Source organism: Dichotomopilus funicola (assembly GCF_033296635.1).
Source record: "Dichotomopilus funicola strain CBS 141.50 unplaced genomic scaffold C8A04scaffold_2, whole genome shotgun sequence".
NCBI lineage: Eukaryota > Fungi > Ascomycota > Sordariomycetes > Sordariales > Chaetomiaceae > Dichotomopilus > Dichotomopilus funicola.
The window spans coordinates 193055-214920 of NW_026944023.1; the positions used below are offsets into that span (position 1 = coordinate 193055).

Below are 21866 nucleotides of genomic sequence, written 5' to 3' on the forward strand. Positions count from 1 at the left end.
CTCGAGTTGGTTGTTGGCCCAGAAGGAAAATCCAGCCTCTTGGAGGCAAGTGGTTAGCGTTAGCACGGTGTCCCGTATCCCTCGGGCCGCTTGGGAAACTAGTTTGCGTCAGAGTAGACAGCAGATAGCCTGCTCGGCTTTTCTTTTCTTATTTGGTAATTACTTTGTCAATTCTACTTTGACATACAAACGTGGAACCATTTGTCTACTAGCATCGTGAGTCATTTCGATGTCAAATCAGCTTGAAGTGCCACACTTTTCTTGCCGCTCTTTTAACCATTCTGCATACGCCGCTGCCGCATGTCCCATCTCGTTGTGGTTGAAGTTGTACTCTTTAAATTGCAGAGCTGTTGTTGAGGTTTGTGAATTAGCAATTAGTACCAGCCGAGTCACCAACAGAACAACCCAATTTGCCCACATAAAATCAACAAAAAGCTTACCGTCAAACTTCTCCGCCTTCTTCTTCCCTCCACGGTCTTGGCCCGCAAGTCGTGAGTAGTGCTGGATGCGGCGGGCCCGTTCAAAACGGATGCTTTCGTACAGCTTGAGGCGTTCTGACACCTCATCTAACTTGGTGGCATCCCGCGGGAGAACAGCAGCCAGCGCAGCCGCGTCTTCAATTGCTTGAGCACCCCCTTGAGCATGGTCTGCTTTGTATTAGGCACATCATATTGATTAGTAGACTGCGTGGTCGTAGACAAAGGGGAAAGGCAAAGTGTCAATCTACGTGGGCACCAACAGGGAAGACATGGATGGGCGGCATCGCCGAGTAAAGCTAGTTTGCCAATGGTCCACGAAGGGAGGACGTCCATGTCGAGAAGTTGCCAGACTTTTAAGGTGGCTGGATCAACCTTGCGAAAGAGTGCCAGCAGTCGCGGCTCAAAGGTATGGAAGACTTGAATGACGTTTTCGAGTGTTGTCTCCTTGTTCCATTCTGACCGGGCGTTTCAGCTACAACAGTTCCGTTACTACCTACTAGATCAAATGCTTAACTTACCGTCAGATAGGGTCGTATGTGACTCGGTGTCTGGGTGGACACAGACAAAGTTAAGCCACTCGTTGTTGTGGCATGGGTACATGACAACGCGCCGGTCATTCGCAAGCCACAGACTGAAGGTGTCGTCTGGGTTTGCCAGCGGTGCTGTCTCGGGGTCAGATACCGCAGCGAGCCGAGGAATCATGAACCGAAAAGCTGCTTTGCCGCTGCGGAAGAGTGGGAGCGCACTGACGGCGTCCCTGGTTTTGGACTGTGGCCGTCGTGGTTAGCAGCCCAACTTTCCATGGACCCCTGGAGATTTGCAGAGCACATACGTAAATACCATCCGCCCCCACGATCACATCCGCCAATACCGTCTCGCCACCCTCCAACATCACCATCCCTTTTTGCGGATCAACCCCTACCACATTCAGATTCCCCTCCAACACGACCGGTACACCCTCCCCTTCCTCAGCGGTAGCCACTCTTCTCAACTCTTTATGCAGCGCAGCACGATGGACCATGAGCCAAGGATTCGACCAGCGAGCGCTATGCTCCGCGGCTAAGTTAAGGTCCTGGATCGTGCGGCCATCATAGGAACGAGCAAGGTAGCGGGACACGTGGCTGGCGCCGAGGTTCTGCATATCCACGCCCCAATGAGGTAGAATGCCGGTGATATTGGGACAGAGGTGGATGGCAGCTCCCACCATGCCGGTTGAAGAGAGGTCGGCGCGGTCAAGAACCTGTAGCCCGGGAGGTTGTTAGATACATTACTACACCAGCTATTGCTTGCTTGCCAATCTGTGAGACTGTTGATACGATGATTGCCCGCCCGGCTGAGTTAGGAATGGGGGCCATGTCACTAAGGAGCTTTGGAAACGCACGAGAACACAATGACCTCTTCGGCGTAGGGCGATAGCCGCAGAAAGCCCGCCAATCCCTGCGCCGACGATGAGGACCGCTAGGGAAGGGCCCGGTTCATGGTCATAGTTGTCCTTCATTGCGGTGAGACTAATAATCAAGGGTTGCTTGTTGATGCTGGCAGACCGAGTTGTTATTGTCTCAACTTTGAATTATTTCAAGTTATATTACGAGCCAGAGCGATGTCGGTGCTTGACAAAGATGGCCCTTCGTTGGAATTCATTCCGTTGAACCTCAAGCAAGTTTTCAAGCAAACGGGAAAAGTGCGGGGACTAACACTACGCATGGTTGAGATCATTTGAGCTAGTGCTACGTGGAATGAGTACCGATGTCGGTAGTTTGGTCATACAACAGGCGCCACCGACATATCTACCCGATAGGAGGTGAAGTGTTCCAACGCTAGGGCTGGGCACCCGTCAAAGAATATCCCACCTGCTCTTTCATGCCCGAGAAAATGGTTCACCTCCCACCCGCCTTCTTCTTCTCCTCCAACACATCCAACATCTCCAAAAACCTGGGCAAAAACTTGTCCGCCTCGGGTTCATACCCCTGATGATGGCCCGGCACCATAAAGTGAGGACAATCCAGGGTTCTGGCCATCTCATCCGTCGTACGCGCATAAAATGCATCACGAGACCGCTCCCCCCGCATGACGCCAACACTAGTCCCATTCTCTTTGATCCGAAACAGGTTGGGTACGTAACCCAGCAGCACCAGAAACTCGTTCTCCCAAAAGTTCCGCAGGTTCCCCGGCACGGGAGGCTTGGGCGGCGGCATGCCCTCGTCGTCATACCCAAGCAACTCCGACGCGAACTGCATAGCCGCCGGCATCATGCCCTCCGTCTCGTACCGCTCATAAAGTTGCAGGAACCACTCCGTAATCTTGGAGGCATCGGGCAGGAGTGCCGTCAGGGGTGCTTCGTGCGCGATGACCCGGTCGACCAGGTCCGGGAAGTCGTGCGCGAACTGAAGCGCAAAGATGGCGCCGCTGCTGTTGCCAAAGACGACGGCCCGCTCGAAGCCCAGGACCTGGATCACGGCACGTACATCGCGTGCCTGCTGGGGTGGGCTCAGTCGCTTTTGTTTGGTGCCTGCAGGCACCAGTTGGCTGGCTGAGGTTTGTCGGCGGTCGAATGTTGCGGTCGTGAAACCGCCGTGTTCGGTCAGCAGGGCCATGAGAGGGAAGTACTGGTCGCCATTGCCGCCCCCACCGGGGACGAAGATGATGAGCGTCGGGCCTTGGCCCTGTCGCCAGTAGTGCAGGTCGCAGCCCTCGTTGTGGACGACAGCTTCGACTAGGGTTGCGGGGGTGTTGTTGTCTGCCATGGCGGTTGTTCGTGTTAATGATTTGTGAAATTGTCCCTATTACTCCGGTTTTGGTGGCAAGTTGATGTGAATGACTAAACTTTGGATCTCGAAGTTTGAGCAAGAAAAGTGAAAAGTAGAACGATTAACATCTACTTATACTTGAATCCGTTGAGGAGGATTCGCCGGATTCAATATCACTTACACTGAGCCACGCGGCCCGTGACGCGGGGTGTCATCGGTGATCGGCGTCTCATAACCACCGTGCCGGTAGCTTCGGGCTCCCCGGGACCCCAGGAATGGACGTTGATTCGGTGTGGGGGAGAATCGGCCCCCGAAGACCCACCGCACTCTCTGGGCCGCTCCGCGGGGACGACCACGCTATGATGTGTTCGTATTAGCGATCCTTCGGAATAATAGCCTGTTGGAACTTCTCCCCAACGTCCTGTTTTGTTGACCCCCTGTCTAGCCCAGGCTGTGGCCTTTACGATGACGTGGATAATCAACTCTCGGGGCAAAGAATCTATTGATTAGTTAGGAATAACGGGGCTACATTGGTCCGATACTCTTTTACAGGCCGACAATGCAATGAAATTCAACCACTTTTCAGCTGCTAGTAATTGTTGCAGATGGGTATTAGTTAAGGTTGGGTCACTATCCCTCATTCCTAGGGTGGCTCGGCTGTTGATGGCTTGATGTCATTCATAACCATCCGCAACTTTCTCAACTCTCGAGTCCTCTTCGACGACGACTACAAACTCGTCGGAATCATTCACTGGGACTGGAGCCGCATTTTCCTGTCCAGATTGTGGTGCCCCCAATCTGGCTCGTCACCCGCAACCCAGACTCTGTGCTTCTTATTCAAACGGCATACAACAGGAGCATTGGCCGTATTTGCGATACCTAGAGTCAGAGAGCGCGAGGGGCACTCAACTACCCAGAGCATGCCTACGAAGTCTACTGGCGTCTCATTTTTCTCAGAGGACAAAAGTCAACGGTACAAGCGTCAAAAAGCAATCCAAGTTTTGGCTGAATGAGCAGACTGAGCGTGTCAAAAGGTTTATGGAGGAGCGCCAGTGCTTGCTAGACAGGAACAGCGGTTGGTTTTTGAGGCTGAGAAGCAATGCTTTGGTTATGATGTGGCGACTAATGTGATGAAATCTGTGGTGGAATGGAATCTGGATTGTGAATTTGAAAAATAAATGTGGAATCCTAAGCTAGAGGGTGGGGGGGGGTTATACTCTAACGAAGGGGGAAGGATGGTCCTGTGTCCCTCCTGCCGACTTGATTGTGGCAGAGGTGCAGACGAGGACTGTGGAACGTTCCTGCCTTCTAGGACTAATTACGGCCAGCCCTTTGTTCGATCAGGCGGTAGGGAGAGCCAAGACTACAGTCCAGTGTTACTTACGTAGGTTGGGGGCTGCAGGGACGGACACTTCTGGGTTCCACTGACGACTTTTGGCAGGTGTGCCCTTGAAAAATCAATTACTTAACTGCAGCCCAATCCAAACATTTACCAACCCAAATAGACGCACAAATTTCCCTTCCCAGATCCTGGCCAAATACGCCTGCCTCACTGAACCGACCCCGAAACAAAAGAAGTCAAAGAATCATAACAGTAGGGCCGATTTCAACTTGTACAATGCTCCCCAGCCTTCCATGATCTGCCGTATAACGGGTCCCGTCTCCAGCCCGCCCATTCATGCATAGCAGCCTCCGTTCGAGCAGAATCTGGTCCCCGGCAAGCAGCACTGGTTCTCGCAACAGATATTGAACTGGCAGCAGAAACCGCCCTGGAACGGGCACAAGTATGGATAGTCGCCCGGGCAATAGATGGCGGCGCTGTCAAGTGTCTTGCCGCCATTAGTCGCACCCTCGGCAATCTCGGCCTGGGGCGCGTGGGCGTCGGATGGTTTCAGACCGGCGGCGGCGAGCTGGTCGGCGGGCTTGTTGGGGAGCACGCGGGCTATCTCGGCAGCTTGGATAGCCAGCGGGGCGAGGAGGAGGGTAAAAAGAGTGGTCTTCATTTTGAAGGAAGGTGCGTTTGTGGGTGTTGGTTGATGTGGGTATGTGGTCTTGAGAATCGGACTTGTAGAAGGAGAGGTATGGGAAGGAGCCTCTCTGGTCTTGTGTAAAGATGAGGGTGCTTGCGTACTGGACTCTTTGGAGCACATCTGGAGGCTACCTGGCTCCCTCCTTTATACACTTTCCCGAGCCGCACTTTCACACTCAGCGGCTGATGAGACTCGGTCACCTTTGCGAGAGCTCTCTCACTTCCCACACCTCAGGCCCTCTCCTTGCCCTAGCCCACCCGGTGGCTATGGCCCAGCTCCCGGTGATCAGTGTCGATCAGTTATGAGACATCCTGGGGAAACTCGTGTCCCGTCTTGCGCTACCGTTGTTCGAGACCTCGTCCTGGGAAACGACGTGGACCAGTCAAATGACATCGTGGCTCAAATTCGCTCTGGAGATATCCTCGTTCGCCCAAAATCGGGGCAGCCGAGAAAACCCAAGAGCCTCGCTTCCGCACAACGCGTGTTGTGTAAACGATTGTGTAACAAGCTCATATCAAAAACTCAACTTTCTCCCTCCCTGATTACGCGGGAAAGAGATTATTTCTTGATGATCCCTAAACTCAGCCTTACCGTGTCACCCCATGTTGCCATCATGTTCTCTGGTGTTGTCAGCTCGGTGTCCGCGAGCGAGCATTGGGCAACGCGAAATTAAAACAACTCAGGCCCGCATCTCCTCAGGGCCATTTAGGACTCAGGAGTTAGGTAGCCTTGTTGCCGATCCATTCCAAACATCTGCCACCACCCGTCTTCAGCATCTTGCTTACCCAAATAGGACATGTGCCCAAGCTTCCAAAGGCTAAGGCTTCCGTGCGTCGTTGACCGACGGCTCGGGCACCTGCACTTGTGGTGATCTCATGTCCTCACCGTATCCACGGGACGGATTATTCAACGCCATCTTATGCGGCTGGGTTTAGTTAACTTAATCAACTCACCGTATGGCTGGGTCGCCGGGATCGCTCCGCCTTCTTGGGCAAACAAGTGCAAACATGTCCTGTACACAGCCAGGGGATACAATTGGCTTGTTCTTCGTCGCCGGCTCAAGCTTTGTCGATCGCTGCTTGGCAGCTGGGCGCAGGCTTGACTGTTGAGCAATGAGATTTCGCTGCCATCCCTGGCGCTTGAAAGAAGACCGACGGCGTAGTGTAGAAGCAGTAAGACGGGTGTTCCAACTCCCCGGTAGATGATCGGAAGGCTGAAAAAAAGCCAAAGAAAAAGAAAAAAAAGAGAACATAGAAACTACTATGTAGAACTCGAGACGGTTGAAATGATGGATTTTCGTCGGGGATTCCGAGCAATGCGGAGATTCAGGTTTCAGGAAGGAATCCATCAACCTAAAGTTGAAACTGGTGCCGAGTTAGTTAATGTGTTGATTGTGCTCTTCGGCATCATGACTTCTCCCACGCCGGATCGGCCTGTTACACAGTTTTTCAATGTGGATTTTGTATCTGGGAGCCAAAAGCAGGGCAGAAGAAAACATCGGCCAACACGTTCGTATGCCTTGTATGGATGGGTAAAGTTCCGCAGTATAAATTTGAGTAATGACTCAAGAAGTCACAAAGGAATTAATTTCAAGCTCCAATTTGAAGGCTGGGTCGTTCGGGGGCTTCTACTGCTGTGTGAAGGACCAAGGATGGAGAGAAGGTATCCCTTTAGTGGGCCCCACCACGGTTCTCGGTCCACGATAGCTAGGGGCTGGGTTGGTTGGACGTCAAGACGGAAAATGATGATAACACTGATAATTCCAGATGGGTCCCTTGTCGTTTCCGTGCTTTGTTCTCCTCGTAATGTCGTAACCAGGCTATACTCGAAAATTGATTGAGTTATTGTTACGAAGGACTAATACACAACATCTTATCGCGATAACGATAACCGGGCGGATCTGACCGGAGGAGCGATGTGGGGCCGAACGACGAATATCGGCGGCTTCCGGCGGAAGCCCCGGAGCCTCCGGCATCTCTCTTGGGATATAAATTCTCACTCCCTCCAAAAATCTCGCCATTTTGAGTCCTCCACTTCCCATCCCTCACTTCAAAACACATCTCCAGTTGAAACAACTGATAAAATGGCTCCGATCCAGACAACCGTCACGCCTTTCCCTGTCGCCGAGGGATCCGGCGTAAACTTCGGCGCCGTTGTTAGCAATGTCGACATCGAGCAGCTGACTGGTAAGAAATGAACCGTGAATTTTGCCCCAAAACCTGCCTCCTCGCCGGGTGACCAATGTTTTGGATACTGTGACATACATGGGAGAATACCCGTAGAATCGGTAACCTCCTGAGGTAAGAGCAACACGCAACCCATGTTCAGCGGCTAGCCGAACACTGGCTGACTGTTCGCTTGCAGACGCCGATTTCAAGATCATCCGCCAGGCCCTCTTCGAACAGCAAGTCCTCGTGTTCAAAAACCAAGGCCACGTCTCCCCCAAGGCCCAGTTCGAGCTCACTCAGCGCTTCGACCCAACCGCAAGCTCATACGGCCACGGCAAAACCCTCGACGCCAAGCGCTCCATCCTCCACCCCGACCTCAAAACCATCCCTCACCAGCCCCAAGTCCAAGTCATCGGCAACGGCTTCGTGGCCGAGTACGAAGGCCTGCACAACATACAACTCCGCCACCCCCACCACCGCACCTTCCACGCAACCACCATCCCGGAAGCCGACGACCTAGCCTACACGCGCTTCTACCGCTGGCACATAGACGCCGCGCTGTACGGCCTAGCCCCGCCCGTCGTCACCTCGCTGCTCGCCGTCAAGGTGCCCAGCGGGCGCACTCAGGTGTGCCGCTACGACGACGGCTCCGGGGACGAGCTGGTTGTGCCGCTCGGCACCACCGCTTTCGCCTCGGGCTACACCATGTACGACCTCCTGTCACCGGCGGACCAGGAGTTTGCACGCACCGCGAAGGTCGAGTACGCGCCGCACCCGTACGTGTGGATGTCCGGCGCCAAGTCGCGCTCTGATGGGCTTGGTATGGTGTCGGAGGGCAAAGAAATCCCGCTCGCGGACCTGCCGCCTATCGAAGCCGACAAGGTCCAGATCTTGCCGGTGTGCTGGCGTAACCCGGTTACTGGGCGGTTGGCTTTGCAGATCCATCCGTCGGCGGTGCGGGCGTTGCATCTGGCTGATGGGACTGTCATTGATGACCTGGCGGAGGTTCGGGAGATTGTGCACCGCTTGCAGCGGCCGGGTATTGCGCCGCGGTTTGTTTACCCGCATGATTGGGAGGAGGGCGATTTTGTCCTGTTTCATAATCGTGGGTTGATTCACTCGGTTGTGGGCGCGTTTGCCCCGGAGGAGGTGCGCTTGTTTCGCCAGTGCAATGTTGCAGCGAGCCACTTTCCAGAGGGCCCGGAGACGGTCGAGACTGCTGTTGCTTAGGTGATCGATCGGGACGATGGGGGTTTTGCTCCCGGGGGTTTGAGGTGTAATTTGTGGTATCCCCCTTAGAAACGGTACAGCGGCTTCATAGAGACATAGAAACTAGATCGCTCTTATTAATGCCGGATTTGACAGCCCTGGCGCCCCGCCCCTACTTTGTTGAATGTGCCAGACCGACGTCTAACCCGTCCGCAATAATCCACAATAGCGTGAGCAACACAGCAGCGGGGCCGGTGATGTCTAAAATTGAACGTAACATTCTTCGGGGTGAAGGACTATAATAACCTTACACCTACACAGCTACCTAGATTACACGTTCCAGATCACAACGCGCCCATCAACACCGCTCGCTATTTCTCGTTAGTAACCATATGTTAGATTGATAAGCATGAAATCCACTTACAGCTAAACTTGCGAACCGCGTCGCCCGCTGTTTCGTAGGCCCGAATGGTGGTGACCGTGTTCTGATGCGTCGTCTTCAGCTGGGTATCGTCCTTGACCTTACCCTTCAGGTCCATCTGCCGGAACATGTTGAGGGCAGATTCCTCGCGCTGGTCGCCAGAACCGCCCAGGGCCTTGGCCTCAAGGGCACCGCTGAGCTGCCAGCCTTCAATCCCACCATTAAACCGGTACGGCTCGCAGCCGTGGCCGGCCGCAATGATCTCGGCCTCACCGTTCCAAATCAGACTCATAAACGGCAGCAACTGGGTGTTGATGCTGATAACCGCCTTGGGCGGCTGCTCGGGGGCGCTGGGGTAGACCACGGTGATGCTGCTGTCATGCGCAGCAAACGCCAGCGCGTCACCGCTCGGCGAGAAGGCCACCGAGTGGACCCACCCGGCCGAGTTGTTGAGGTACTCCCCGCAGACGGTGTTGAAGGGTAGGCGCTCGCCCCAGGCGGTCGGGTCCGGCCGGGCATCGACGCCCTTGATAAAGCTGGAGAAGACACGGGCGTGGGCGTCGGTTGAGCCCGCGGCTAGGAGCACCGAGTTGGGGTGCCACGCGAGCGTGGTGACCGTGCTACGGATGGGCTTCTTCAAGTGCTTGGACACCCACCAGTCGTTTTCCTGCTCGAAATAGCAGACCGCGATGAGGCGGTCGCCGGAACCGACGGCGAACTTGGTCTCGGAGGGCGACCAGCGCACAAAGGTGGCGGCGCGGTTGATGCGCAGCAGCACAAGGGTAGGTTTGTATCCTTGCGGGGTGGGTTCCCAGACGAGGGCGTTGCGGTCCTGCGAGCACGAAACGATGCGGCCCGAGTTGGGGGCAATATCCAGACTCGTCACCGTCTTGTCGTGGCCTTTGAGCTCATCCTGCAGCTTGAACGCATTGCCGGCCCTTCCGTAGAGCTCGACGGTGGTATCGCGCGCGATGGCGAGGGTGTTGCGGTCGGCCGAGAACGAGTGGTCCGCGATCGGGTTGTGGAACAAGTGGTGCACTTCGGGGGGAGCCATGGTGTCGGGTGTGTCGGGCGCGATAGGAGTAGCTCTCAACTATCGCTACGGCGAATTGGCGGAGAGGATATGGGGAGGGTGTGAGAAATGCTTTGAGTTGGTCGAAGCCAGAAACAGTCCAGCGAGGGAGAAGGTGAAGCTTCCAGGTTTCTGGGTGAGCTGACGTTGCTGGCGGGAACTGATGGTGGGGTTGACCCACACTCGAACCCCTGTAAACCCCCCCTGCTCCTCCCGAATTGGGTTGCTTTGGGGCTGGGTTCCATGGGGCGGTGGAATCGTAGATTTTTGGCTTCAACCTTCAACCTCCATACACGTACCCGAGTCGAACCGACACGCGACCCTGACGGTGCCCAACCAGCACCTCGTCACGCCACCACGCCGAATCCTCAATCGGCGAGACTCACTCTCCATATAGATCCTCGAACGACAAGATGACGACAATCGCCAGCCGCGCCCTTCCGCCGGGGCTCCCAGCAAAGGTGGCTTCGGTGCCGCCAAACCAAACGCTTTACGTGACGAACCTCCCCTCTACCAAGATCCAGAAGGAAGATTTACGGACAGCGCTCTACCTACTTTTCTCGACGTATGGCGCGGTTCTGGACGTTGTGGCTCTCAAGACGATGAAAATGCGCGGTCAGGCGCACATTGTGTTCAAGGATGTGCAAACAGCGACCCAGGCGATGCGGTCTCTCGACGGGTTTGAGTTTTTTGGGCGTGAAATGGTAGGCTGGTATTCTAGAAATTAACATCTATCTGTGGTACCATCTTGGCTAATTTGGGATCAGAAAATTTCGTACGCCAGGTCTAAGTCTAACATCATCGCCAAACTCGATGGCTCGTTCAAGGTCCCCACAGCCGCGACTGCCGCCCGCGTCGAGGTGACCGATCTCCAACAAAGCATCTTCAATGCACCCGTACCCGGCGCACCAGCAGCTGTGCCTGGTATCCCGCCGAAACCCACAGGCACTGACCACGTCATGACCGATGCTGGCACGCCTGAGAACCGCGGCGTGAAGAGGGCCCGAGAAGATGAGCAAGAGGCGGAAGAGGAAGAGAGCGATGAGGACGTGGCGATGGAGGAGGAGAGCGAGGACGAATGATACCCCCCTACAGAAACCCACAAAAAGAAACTGCTATGACCATTTCTCCTCGGGCTCGGAGTCGACGATCATCTGCATTGGCACCCACAGCCCGACGCAACCACCCACTAAGCCGAGCCACCTGACCAGGTAGTTTTGTTCTGTGAGGTCGGGAAACCCGTCCATGGCGTCGGCGAGATAGCACGGGTGGACGAAAAATGAAGGTTCGCCTGTGACGGGGTGATGCTGCAACAATGGTTTGTGTTAGTTCTAGCAACCATGATTGGGAGAGTCCCGGTTAACCACTTGTATTTAGCAGCCCCATATATGACGAAAAATATAAACCAGAAAGAAAATGGACAGAGATGGCAGAAAGATCTACGAGGGAGAACGTACGTCCATCGAGATACCACCAATGCCGCCCTGCAAGCCGGGCCAGTACTGTGAGGGAACCAGCCGTGAAAACACCGTGTCGATGCTGAGAGGGTTCTCGCCGTCGGGCAGTCCGTGGAGATTGAACCATAGACAAGGTGCTGAGTAGGTCGGGTGGTAGTGGATTTCATATACCACTTGTCCGTGCCGGGGTGCTGTGTCCTGAGGTGGCATAGTCACGATGGCCTGGGAGTGTCAGTCCATATAACATCCTTCGCGTAACAGCCGAGACTTCTTCCCTCACATACCTCCTGGTCGTCCTCCTCCGCTCTCATCATCTCATCATCCCCCCCTTCACCTTCATCCCCACCCTGGTTCCCTCTTGTCCTCTCTTCAAACGAGAAGCCTCCCAAAAGCTCCGCCATATCACCATCCCGCCCTGCATTATCCTCGGCTAGTGACCGGACAATTTGCAAATACCGATACCCCGGCCCTACAGTGAATCCTCCAAATGTACCACTAAAGACCTGCAATGCTGTTCGCTGGCGTAGCTTCCAGCGTTGACGAAGAGTGCTGCCGAGCCGAGATTGGCAGTAACGGCGATCAAAGTGGTCACAAACTTCGGCGAAGGATTCGGGTGTGAGGTGGGGCGTGGACAGAGACGCTTGGTACTGTGGCATGGCGCAGTGAAGTTGGGATGAGATGGAAAAGTGTAGCAGTTCGAGGACTGCGGGGATGGTAGGGTTGGGTTATGTCAGGTGTGCGATAAACTCTGTTTTCTTTTGGGGGTTGGCCTGTGAGCGGAAATGGACCGTGTGGGTTGCTGACTATCCGTGATTAACTGCGGTTTGTGGACAGTTTACAAGCGGTCGGTCGTCGAGTTATGGTTTAATCAGTTCAGAATCTAGAATTATCATGCCCAAAACCCGCACTGTGGAGCTTACGTAATTTATTCACGCTCATATGGTAAGTACGTACGTAGAGAATTCTGGCTAGTCTTTGATTTGTAACTCGAGTGAGGCAGGCAATTTGATAAGACTGTCGACTAAGGCCTGTGGATGAACGGACCAAGACATGTTGTGTGTGGCCTACGGTTTCTACAACGCCGGCGTGGCCTCATCGCGCCTTGTATCCTCATCACGGTCTGGCTGTCCCCCGGACTGCGATCCCAGAATCAACGAGGGACTCGCCTCCTCATAATACTATAAGGAGAATTGCGTGTCTCCCCCCCGGCTGCACTATAACTTTTTACAGGCGACCCGGACATTCCCGCCTTTTGCAGGCCTGTCAATAGTACCACGGTAAAACTCCCATGATGGGGTTTTACCTCTGGATAGGACCCAAATACAACCCATAACCCGTTTGGGTACCCATGTGGGGTTGAGTTCATATGGGCTGGGCGCAGAAATACCCAGAAATATACGTAATGGTCGCGTTATATTATATGGGTTTGATCTAAAGAAGGAACTGCTAGCCATTAATGTAACCGAACTATAATCATCGTTATATGTACATACCTATTTCACCTTGTTTTTGCTGCCTTTGAACTCGGTCCATAAGAAGAGGCTGGTAGCGATGTCGGGCAGCTCACATTCAAAACCTGGGAGTTGAATCTCGGTCATTAGACACGGCTCCATTTGGAAGATTGGTCTCAACAAAGGATTCTTTCCCATTCCAGACTCATACCAGAAACATAACCCAGTCCCACAAACCTGTTTACTCTCACCAGTGACCCATCAGCATACAGGCCTATTTCAGCGGCCGCGGCGTCATCTTCCTCCACTTACTTGGAATCCCTGAAGACATCACCACCTCATTCATCCCTACTGAAGTCGGCTTCACCTGTCCGCACCCCTGCCAAGTGGCATCCGTTTGGGGGATTAAGATAAATTCTTGGGGTAAAAGAGATGAAACAGAACGTGGTCGTTTTGATAACCCCTCTTAAATCCTAATTTTGTTCCTGGGCCGCCAGGGTGACTTCAGCTTGGAAACCGCAGCAACTTGTGTCCTGTTTCGTCTAGGATCGGAAATCCATAGGATCTTGAGCCCCACTCATCACCAATAATTACCAATGATTCCACAAATACCGAATCTTTTCACGTTCAATAAAGGTAATAATAAAACCGCGTAATGGGCTGTGCTGGCCGTGGCTCGGTCAACAGACCATTACCCAAATGGGTACCCAGGTGATAATTCCTGAGTGCGCTCGGGAATAGGGTCACGGCGTGATGACGGGCCCGCTCAGCGCGCATAACCTCACAACCTATCTCAATGGAAGAATGGGCCCAATGGGGGAGACAAGGAAATTACTAGAATTTGCGAATTTCAACACGCGTTTTGCACACAACTTAAAATAATTAATTTGGACCCCTAAACCTCTGCCCACGCACAAACTTTCATCTTCCACTATGCGGCTGGTCCTCGATCCTCTCCGCAAGATGAGTCTCGAATTGGCATTTCGTGCTGTGCTTCCTTTTACGGTGTAGTTATTTAGTTTGTTTCCGGTTGGTGGATTAATGGTCGACGTGCCACCGTCCAACCCTGGACTGGCCTGTGGCGTTGATGGAATCGTGGACTGATTGTCAGGCCGAGCAACGACATGTCGACCTTGTTCACGGCCATCTCTTCACCCTGACTATCCGTATATGTTAACAAAAATCGAGTACATGGCCTCTTTCTGGGCTAATTTGGTTTGCAAAACAGTTCGAAGTTGGCCGTGCCAGTGAAACCCACAGGAGTCGATGAGGTTTCAGTTCTCGCCGCTGCCCGTAACCTCGTGCTGAACAAGGCTGGGCCATGGCCTCGATGCTGGTTTATCGGCGCCGTCATGAGTGATGGGTGGGATCTTACAAGTCAGATCATGACCGTGAAAGCTTGGGACCTGAGCGTGGTTTCTGTTTAGAATGTGTCTGGGGGGTTATATCCAAGTATAAAAGGTCCTGTCTGCTCCCTTCGTTTGGCTGTTCTCTCCTCATTATCATCAGCATCGCCGTTACAACTAGCATCCTCACTTCAACTTAATTAGTGAACCGGTTTCACTCAAGCTCTCATTTCAACTTCTCAACATCCACCAACCACAACTCACTCCACTTTCCGTTTCCAAACCAACACAATGTCTAGCCGTCCTCGTGCTTCCGCGTCTGTCTCTCAGTAAGCCATCCCCCCAAGGCACCCAAGGCACCCTTCCGCTTCATCCACCACCAGGAAGCTGCTCGCTCGTGTGATGTTAACCTGATTCCCAACACCACAGGAGTGATGCCAGGCGGTCCTGGCGGGTGAACGCCTACTCGGGCGGTCGGTCGGTAGACTTCCTCTCCCACTACAACGTGCTGGAAAATGTGAGGGGCGTGCCGACTTCGGTAGCGTTCAGCGCCCCTTCCCCTTACCCGACAACCGTCCGCTGCTATGAGGGGCCCAACGGCACCGGCCATATGACGGCCGTCAACTTCGGTCCCAACAGCAACCGGCGGTTTGAGGTCGGGGAGTTCATGAGCTGGGAGGTGTTGCGTCGGGCTTAGGGTCTGGTAATTATTGGTATTCTGGGGGGATGATTGATCAAGAGGAGTTTGGATGTCGGGGCATTAACCGCGGGACGGTTTAGGCACATGTAGTAAATTATAGACGGCGACGCTGGGCGTCGGGGGATCCTATATTGAATTGACCGGATCAATTGCATCGATTAGACGTTGACGCTGGGGTAGCACTTGACCTGGGCTAGCTTTGGGGTTGAATGTCTGCTACTGGAACAATAACAGTCTTTTTCCTCTTCATCGCCTGGAGATGCGAGGCTTCGTTTGTTTTTACAATCCGTGTTCGTTAACTTACCTATCCATCTAGAGACACCGACGAATCATATTATTGGCCTCTGAAATCCCATTCTGTTCGGATAAGTGGTGTTGCGGAATCATGAGCAGGACCATGTTAACGCTGTAAAAGTAGTTTTGATTGGACGAGGGATTCCTATTTACTAGACAGTGGTTGGAAGTTGTTCAATATTGATTGTGTACCTAGGTAGGTATGTGCAAAAAGTCGACTCGCCATGAACCGGGGGTGAGAGAGTTAGGGTTGAACATGGCTGTTGGGAACACGAGCACAACAGGAGGATCACGATGAAAGGAGCGATCCTCAGGGACGGGAAGTAGTATCTTACCTAGTTAGCTAGTCACTGATTCTGGAGAGCTCAGGGAGGCCCCCAGTTGGAAATACATACAACTTGTCATCATACGAACATTGAGATAAGTCGCTTTATCTTGTCGTGGGTCCTTTGGCTTCACCGGGAAAGGACCGGCGGGCGCTGCACTGCTTGGAGTTAACACAACACACGACTATTACAAGATGACAAAACGGGGCGTTCACCGACCCGGCGTAATTAACATGAGATTACCTTTTAGGTCACGGAGAAGTGGATCAAAGCCATTATACTTCCCAAGCCAGCAGTTTCGGATGATGACTCCCATTTTCCCGAGTGACGAGGTATCGGCAAACTGGCCTTTCTTGTAACGATTTTCGATCTCGCCGTCCGGCAGCCCCTTGAACGGGGAGTCGCCGGTTACGATTTCGTAAAGAACAGACCCAAAGGCAAAAGTATCACCCTGTGTAGACATGGTAGGGCCAGGGTATTCGTGGCTCGCGGCGACACAAACAAGAAGTCCAGACCCATCGAGCGAGGAGCCAGCAAAGTCGGCCAGCTTTGCGTTTAACTCCCCGTCAAGAAAAACATTGTGGCATGTAAGGTCGCCGTGAACAACCCCGGCAGAATGAACAAAGGCCAGTGCCTCGGCAATCTGCATCGTCCATCGCTGGTGTAGTTTGGTTGTTATCTCTAGGCCTTGTTTGGGGGCCCGGAATGTGCGAAATGCGCGAATGTCCCCGTTGGCGCGTACTGCAGCCGGATGCCGGACTCCACCGTCCCGTGATAGCGCAGGATCCCGGGATGGCCGCCCCGTTCGGTGAGTCGAGCATAGATATCGCGCTCCCGGGCCAAGGCGTCTTCGCAGTCGTCAGAAAGTGGCGTCTTGATGACTGTCTGCGACGCTTTGTCTAGAACAACAAGTCCTGAGATGCCATAAGATACCAGATCCTTTAAGCTAGACCCAACAGGGTATTTGATCTCATCCGTCTCCATGAGGGAGAGACCGCGGGGTGATCCTCTCAAACAAGCAGTGTCAACTCCTTCCGTGTTTCATAAACTTGGCTGGGTGTTGCAAATGCCCTCCTCATTCAAGAGTTCACGTGGTCGCTTCGGTTCATAGCATATCCAGTTATCCACCTGTTTCACACATGTCAGCCCAGTCGACATCAATTGGAATATAAATGCGGTCAATACCAAATCCGGATTGGGCCCTTTATTCTGGATCAGCGAAGAGCCCCACGAGCGATGGGTAGCGCATCAACACCGTTTTGCTTAGATGGAGCAGGGCGGATGTTTGTGTTTTGTGAGAATTGACCGAACGCGTTGGGGGGGTCGATGCCATCCCTGGATGACAGAGTTCACACGCGTTCCCGAGCCACGTTCAACCCTAACCCTTTTCCATATGCCCCTGTTCAGTATGGACATTCGTGCTAGGTCAACTTGCGCACCATGCCGCATATATTTCGTATAATTATTACACTTGCTGTTAATATTGCCTGTAGTTATATCTTTATGACATGGGTAACTCCTAGCCGGGTAATGATGGTACTAGTATAGTATATCTATGTTGATTATTACTTTGTTTACCCACTTCCCTCAGCGGGAAGATCACAAGGAAGGAATTTCATGTAGGCAGTGGCTCGTTTCCGGGGTGTTGCCGGGGCCTACCAGCTGAAAACATCACTCCCGAAAAAGTTAATTGGGCGGCTGGGCTGAGGCGCAGCACCCTCTCAATGTATGTATATGACAAACGTCGGCCCTCGTTGTTAGTCTCTCAGTTCTCATTTCTAGTGGTCATATCGAGTACCTAGGATGGGAGGAAAAGAAAAGCAGGCCGCCCCTTCCAATTTATATATTATACGCGCATGTCGCGCAGGTGCTACCCCGACCTTCAGACACTGATTTCCCGGAGGATTGATTTCGCGACGGACGCGGCAAGCCTCAAGTTTCAACTGTTACTAATGAAGGACGTTTTCTCACGCCCATCATTCCGCCATTCTAGAAGAACCCGGACCACACCATCGTCCGGCGTTGTGTACCCTAGTCGGGACAGGCTCAACTCTGGGAACCCACACGCGGCCCCAACACGACCCGTACTTCACGAAAAATGGATTCGTTCGCTCGCCACGGGTATGCCCAGGGTCACCGGTCATCCCGCGTTGAAACAAAACCAGTGTCCAGCCTGTCGCAGCAATGGGAATACGGCTATGCCGCGCCCTCTGACGGGCGGAGGAGGCCGGCCGAAGGCGTTGGATTTGAAGATGGTCATCGGGAAGCCATGCGTGCTCGGGATGTCTACCACAGACGGCCCCTAGGTACATATGACCCCGTGGGTCCGTATCGAGAGCGGGAGGCGATTCATGAGCGGGGTCCGTATCGCGAGGGAGAGCCAATTCACCAGCGCGTGGAACTGCGTCGCAAGCACGAGGAACCTCCGCAGTCTCGGCTGGAACCGAGAGCTGATAGCGCTTCGGACACGGACGAGTCGGGCCCCCGAATCGCTAGACACACCAGACTTCGGGACGAGGACCCGGGTGTGGTGAATTATTATTTTGACCTCGACCCGGAGCCCGTCTTCTACTCATTCGGCGAGCTGGCGGGTAGGGAAAATGGGAGCCCGCAGCTTAGTGGTGACGGCCTTTCCGACAACGAGTCAGGCGCGGCCGCACAGGACGAGGAAGTCTCAGCAGCCGATGAGACCCTTAGCCCTGCCGCCTACCATGTCCTGGAGTCGCAATACAGTAGCGATGGATACGAGCATGGCCACCATTCTGCAAAGCTTACAGCTGTATTGAGCGAGAGGGCTACCGTGTCTTAGGCCATGTTCCGGTGGATGTAAGCCTCCCTTCGACTCCGTCTCCCGCGCCGTCTAATCAACTACTTACATATTCACCGGGTAGCCATATAGAGTGCTCGTCTATGGACATTGATGACCTGTTGGTATGTTTACGTCATCCACCCTCATCTGTTCTTTAACCTATACCGCAATTCAAATGACACCTAAATACTTCTCGGCTCTAGGCACAAGTGAGGGCTATTCCAGGTCTCTCTACCCCTGAATTGGTCGTGCTGCGGGGCATGTCGACCGGCATCAAACGAGACCACGTCACGACCGTCCAGGCATCAGACGCGAAATATATTCGACAGATGAAACCAAGGCTCCGCCATGACCCTCCGTTCCTAGCAGGCAGGGACTCTGGCTCCGGGTCCGTTACGTGGGTCTGCTTGCCATACTTGAGCTTAGAACCGTACTCCGGCCTTCTCGCGGATAGCAACCGAACGAATTCATTCCCGGCCCCTACGCTGCTTCAAGCGAGATACCCTCGCACACCTCGCAGCCGGGACATGCAGCAGGTCGTGTGTCAACAGAAAGGTCCTGCCCGCGGCCTCTGCCTTCACGTGTCGCAGATTTGGTGTCTCATTATCGACAACTGTAGGTGTTTGTTATTAAGTCCTGCGCCCCGGCACATTTTTAACGATAGCTGGTACGTTGTTCGCCTCTGCTGACCGTCATAGCTTTGCTTGTGACCTACGGCCGCCTTAGCAGCGAGGCTCTTTGCAAAGATATAATCACCAGAACCATCAAGCCCTTGCCATTGCCAAAGCCTGCTGCTCCCCTGATAGAAAAGACGTTATTGATACAGTATCAAGGAACCGTCATGTGGACCATTCCCGTCCAGGAGTGCCAAACCTGGTTTGTAAGTCACTGCAACCATTGCCAATTACCTACCGGGAACAACGAGGCGCTGAACGCTGTATTTTAGACGTTCGTCTCCCATTTTCGCCACTACCAGCCTCTTCAGCTGCAGTTCTTTCAGCGCTTCAGGGTTGTCCGGCCCAGTCATTGGCCTCAACTCTACCGGCTGGCCGTTCGAAATGAGAAGAAGATAGTATTGGACGTTTATGTCAAGTGAGCTCGAAGCCTTCCAACGTTGCGCAGCAACTGCCCGCAAGGTCACTAACCCCGACCAGGCCTCGCCCAACCCTGCCACAGCCAGAAGTCCTGGCTCCATTACCTGACACATCTCGTTCACCCGTCCCCTCGTCCCACGGCGGTCAAAACCTGCTCGCGCCGGGGTCACCACAATCGACTCAAACTCAACAAAAGAAGCGACGTCCGTCCATTTCTAAAACGGAGCCTTCGTACAGCGGCGTGTTGGCCTACTTGGGCGGCTTTACCAACACGGTCTCCCCGACAGCTCCGCCGCGTTTCTTCGAGAATGAAACCATCAAGCAGTATTTCGCCGATTTGGAAAACCAGATGTTCACAAAGACCATCTTCAAAGACCGGCGCCTGTACAAATTCGTGGAGGTAGCCGACCGTTCCGCCGTTCACGATGCGATGGACACCGAACGACGCAATCTAGAACTCAGCGAGCCGTCTGAGGACCACCAGCGGGACTTTGATCAACGCGTCAAAGTCTTCAACGCGGCAGACTCCATATTCAGGTTCTTTTTCTCCCCGGATGCTTCTGTCGCCACCACGGGCAGGTATTGGGGTGCTGTCCTAGCCCTTGTCAATGTGCGTTCCCAGAGCCTGTCTGTTTGTTGCCCGGGGCTAAACCCAGCTAACCCAGGACTTGTCCGTCACCACCACTTAGCAACCACCTACCGGACCCCCTGACTTTGGCCCAGCCCAATCCGGATCGCGACCTTCGGGAAAACAGGTTTTCGGAGTCAACCGACGGCGGTGGGCGACGGAACTGGACATGCTGACATCGGCCTTGGACGACATACGGAGCGATGTTCTCTCCTTTGGCGAAACCTTCGCCAACATCCAAGAATCTGATCGCGCGCGTATCGAGGCACCTCCGGTCCTAGCCGACGCGTGGGTACACATCACCCTTGCGCTCGTGGTTTTCCCCTCGGATTCGCGGCGAGGCATAGCCCTAGCACAGAGGGCGAAATCCGATATCTGGGACGGCATCAAGGAAATAATGGCGTGCGGTTCAGAACCGGCTACAATCAAGCATTTGGCGGTTCTCCCGTGCGATTTGGTGGCACTCATGGCGATGAAGCTCACGAACAACGCTACCGCCAACATGCCGAGTGTCTCCGACACTTACGGGTCTTACCTTAACATGATTGTGGGTTACTCATAGCCACGGTCTCCCCGAGCTTCGTTGTTCGTTACTAATCTGGTACAGGAGTCCGAAGTGACCACGGGGCATCCAGACCGTCGAAACGACCAGAAATTGAACCTGTTCCTCCAGGAGCTGTCCATAATAGACTGGACGGTCGATATACAAATTTCTATCCTCGAGGGTCTCGTGCGCAGGGGAGAAAGCGTGGCCCGGAATGTCGGTGCCAAGCTAGCGCAGGCGGAAACGCAATTAAATAGGCATCACAGGGACAGAGAGCCGGGACAGATGCACCTCTTCCCGTACCGCCGCATAGGACCTCCCGAATACGACAACATGACATCCATGGCCGACCAGATCTTCCAGCCAAACGAGCGTGGCGATCGTGGGCCCACCGGATTCAGTTCCGTTCTACTCCAGGAATGCTTGAGGGATCTCTCTCTAAAGAAGAGCGACCTCGAGATGATGCGAGACACGGCAAACATACTAAAAAGAACCGTGAGTCCTCCTCATACCAAACCTACCTACCCACTCCTTCCTTCATCACCTAACTAACTAACTAACCACCACCTCCTCGACGCCGACAACAGAACGAGACAAACCTAAGCCGTACCAAAGACCGACAGGAGCGCGCCATCTATGCCTTCACCATCGTCACCATCATCTTCCTTCCGTTGTCTGCCGTTTCCTCCATCTTCGGCATGAACACGGCCGACATTCGCGACATGGACATCGGCCAGTGGGTCTACTGGGCCACTGCCGTTCCCGTGACGGCCGTTGTTATGTTCTTGGGTCTGTGGTTCACGGGGGAGCTGGGCAATTTCAGGAGGTGGGTGGCTGCGCGGGGTGTTGAGTGGTGGGGGACGGGGAAGGGACCCGGAATGGGACCGGGGTTAGATGGTGAGTTGGATGAAGGGTTGGAGAGCAGCCGGAAAAGAGGGGTGAAGGGGTCAGGTGCGTTGGATACTGGTCTATCTTCGTATGATGGTTGAGCATGTATTAGGAACTAGGGAATAATGATGATTCGATTCCTGGCTCAATTGTAGCCGTAAACACGCAGCGCTCCAGTCTTGAGGGTTTATTTGATACAATCT

General features: G+C 53.8%; 10 protein-coding genes across 10 annotated transcripts; 5 read left to right on the forward strand and 5 right to left on the reverse strand.

Moving 5' to 3' along the window:
- Positions 1-237: 237 nt before the first annotated feature.
- Positions 238-1977, reverse strand: C8A04DRAFT_24180 (uncharacterized protein; the record flags this gene model as incomplete). The annotated part of the gene is made up of 6 exons (XM_062779014.1): positions 238-347; positions 441-647; positions 740-934; positions 998-1247; positions 1312-1719; positions 1861-1977. 6 exons carry the CDS (start codon positions 1975-1977, stop codon positions 238-240), a joined length of 1287 nt encoding a protein of 428 aa, XP_062641004.1.
- Positions 1978-2356: 379 nt separating this feature from the next.
- C8A04DRAFT_24181 (Alpha/Beta hydrolase protein) lies at positions 2357-5229 on the reverse strand (the record flags this gene model as incomplete). Its single annotated transcript, XM_062779015.1, has 3 exons — positions 2357-3216; positions 3408-3583; positions 5009-5229. 3 exons carry the CDS (start codon positions 5227-5229, stop codon positions 2357-2359), a joined length of 1257 nt encoding a protein of 418 aa, XP_062641005.1.
- A 2110-nt stretch (positions 5230-7339) lies between these two features.
- Positions 7340-8654, forward strand: C8A04DRAFT_8884 (uncharacterized protein; the record flags this gene model as incomplete). Its single annotated transcript, XM_062785278.1, has 2 exons — positions 7340-7442; positions 7621-8654. 2 exons carry the CDS (start codon positions 7340-7342, stop codon positions 8652-8654), a joined length of 1137 nt encoding a protein of 378 aa, XP_062641006.1.
- A 309-nt stretch (positions 8655-8963) lies between these two features.
- C8A04DRAFT_8869 (WD40-repeat-containing domain protein) lies at positions 8964-10108 on the reverse strand (the record flags this gene model as incomplete). The annotated part of the gene is made up of 2 exons (XM_062785272.1): positions 8964-9004; positions 9058-10108. 2 exons carry the CDS (start codon positions 10106-10108, stop codon positions 8964-8966), a joined length of 1092 nt encoding a protein of 363 aa, XP_062641007.1.
- A 431-nt stretch (positions 10109-10539) lies between these two features.
- Positions 10540-11208, forward strand: C8A04DRAFT_24184 (uncharacterized protein; the record flags this gene model as incomplete). The annotated part of the gene is made up of 2 exons (XM_062779016.1): positions 10540-10830; positions 10894-11208. The coding sequence occupies 2 exons, from the start codon at positions 10540-10542 to the stop codon at positions 11206-11208; spliced, it is 606 nt and encodes a 201-aa protein (XP_062641008.1).
- Positions 11209-11241: 33 nt separating this feature from the next.
- On the reverse strand, positions 11242-12239 carry C8A04DRAFT_24185 (E2-like conjugating enzyme atg10; the record flags this gene model as incomplete). Its single annotated transcript, XM_062779017.1, has 3 exons — positions 11242-11433; positions 11584-11805; positions 11868-12239. The coding sequence occupies 3 exons, from the start codon at positions 12237-12239 to the stop codon at positions 11242-11244; spliced, it is 786 nt and encodes a 261-aa protein (XP_062641009.1).
- Positions 12240-14671: 2432 nt separating this feature from the next.
- C8A04DRAFT_24186 (uncharacterized protein) lies at positions 14672-15077 on the forward strand (the record flags this gene model as incomplete). Its single annotated transcript, XM_062779018.1, has 2 exons — positions 14672-14709; positions 14810-15077. The coding sequence occupies 2 exons, from the start codon at positions 14672-14674 to the stop codon at positions 15075-15077; spliced, it is 306 nt and encodes a 101-aa protein (XP_062641010.1).
- An 834-nt stretch (positions 15078-15911) lies between these two features.
- C8A04DRAFT_33797 (kinase-like protein) lies at positions 15912-16684 on the reverse strand (the record flags this gene model as incomplete). The annotated part of the gene is made up of 2 exons (XM_062782604.1): positions 15912-16379; positions 16466-16684. 2 exons carry the CDS (start codon positions 16682-16684, stop codon positions 15912-15914), a joined length of 687 nt encoding a protein of 228 aa, XP_062641011.1.
- A 1114-nt stretch (positions 16685-17798) lies between these two features.
- Positions 17799-18509, forward strand: C8A04DRAFT_24188 (uncharacterized protein; the record flags this gene model as incomplete). Its single annotated transcript, XM_062779019.1, has 1 exon — positions 17799-18509. One exon carries the CDS (start codon positions 17799-17801, stop codon positions 18507-18509), a length of 711 nt encoding a protein of 236 aa, XP_062641012.1.
- Positions 18510-19350: 841 nt separating this feature from the next.
- On the forward strand, positions 19351-21764 carry C8A04DRAFT_24189 (uncharacterized protein; the record flags this gene model as incomplete). Its single annotated transcript, XM_062779020.1, has 6 exons — positions 19351-19389; positions 19456-19601; positions 19664-20213; positions 20293-20778; positions 20839-21270; positions 21363-21764. The coding sequence occupies 6 exons, from the start codon at positions 19351-19353 to the stop codon at positions 21762-21764; spliced, it is 2055 nt and encodes a 684-aa protein (XP_062641013.1).
- Between the last annotated feature and the right edge of the window lie 102 nt (positions 21765-21866).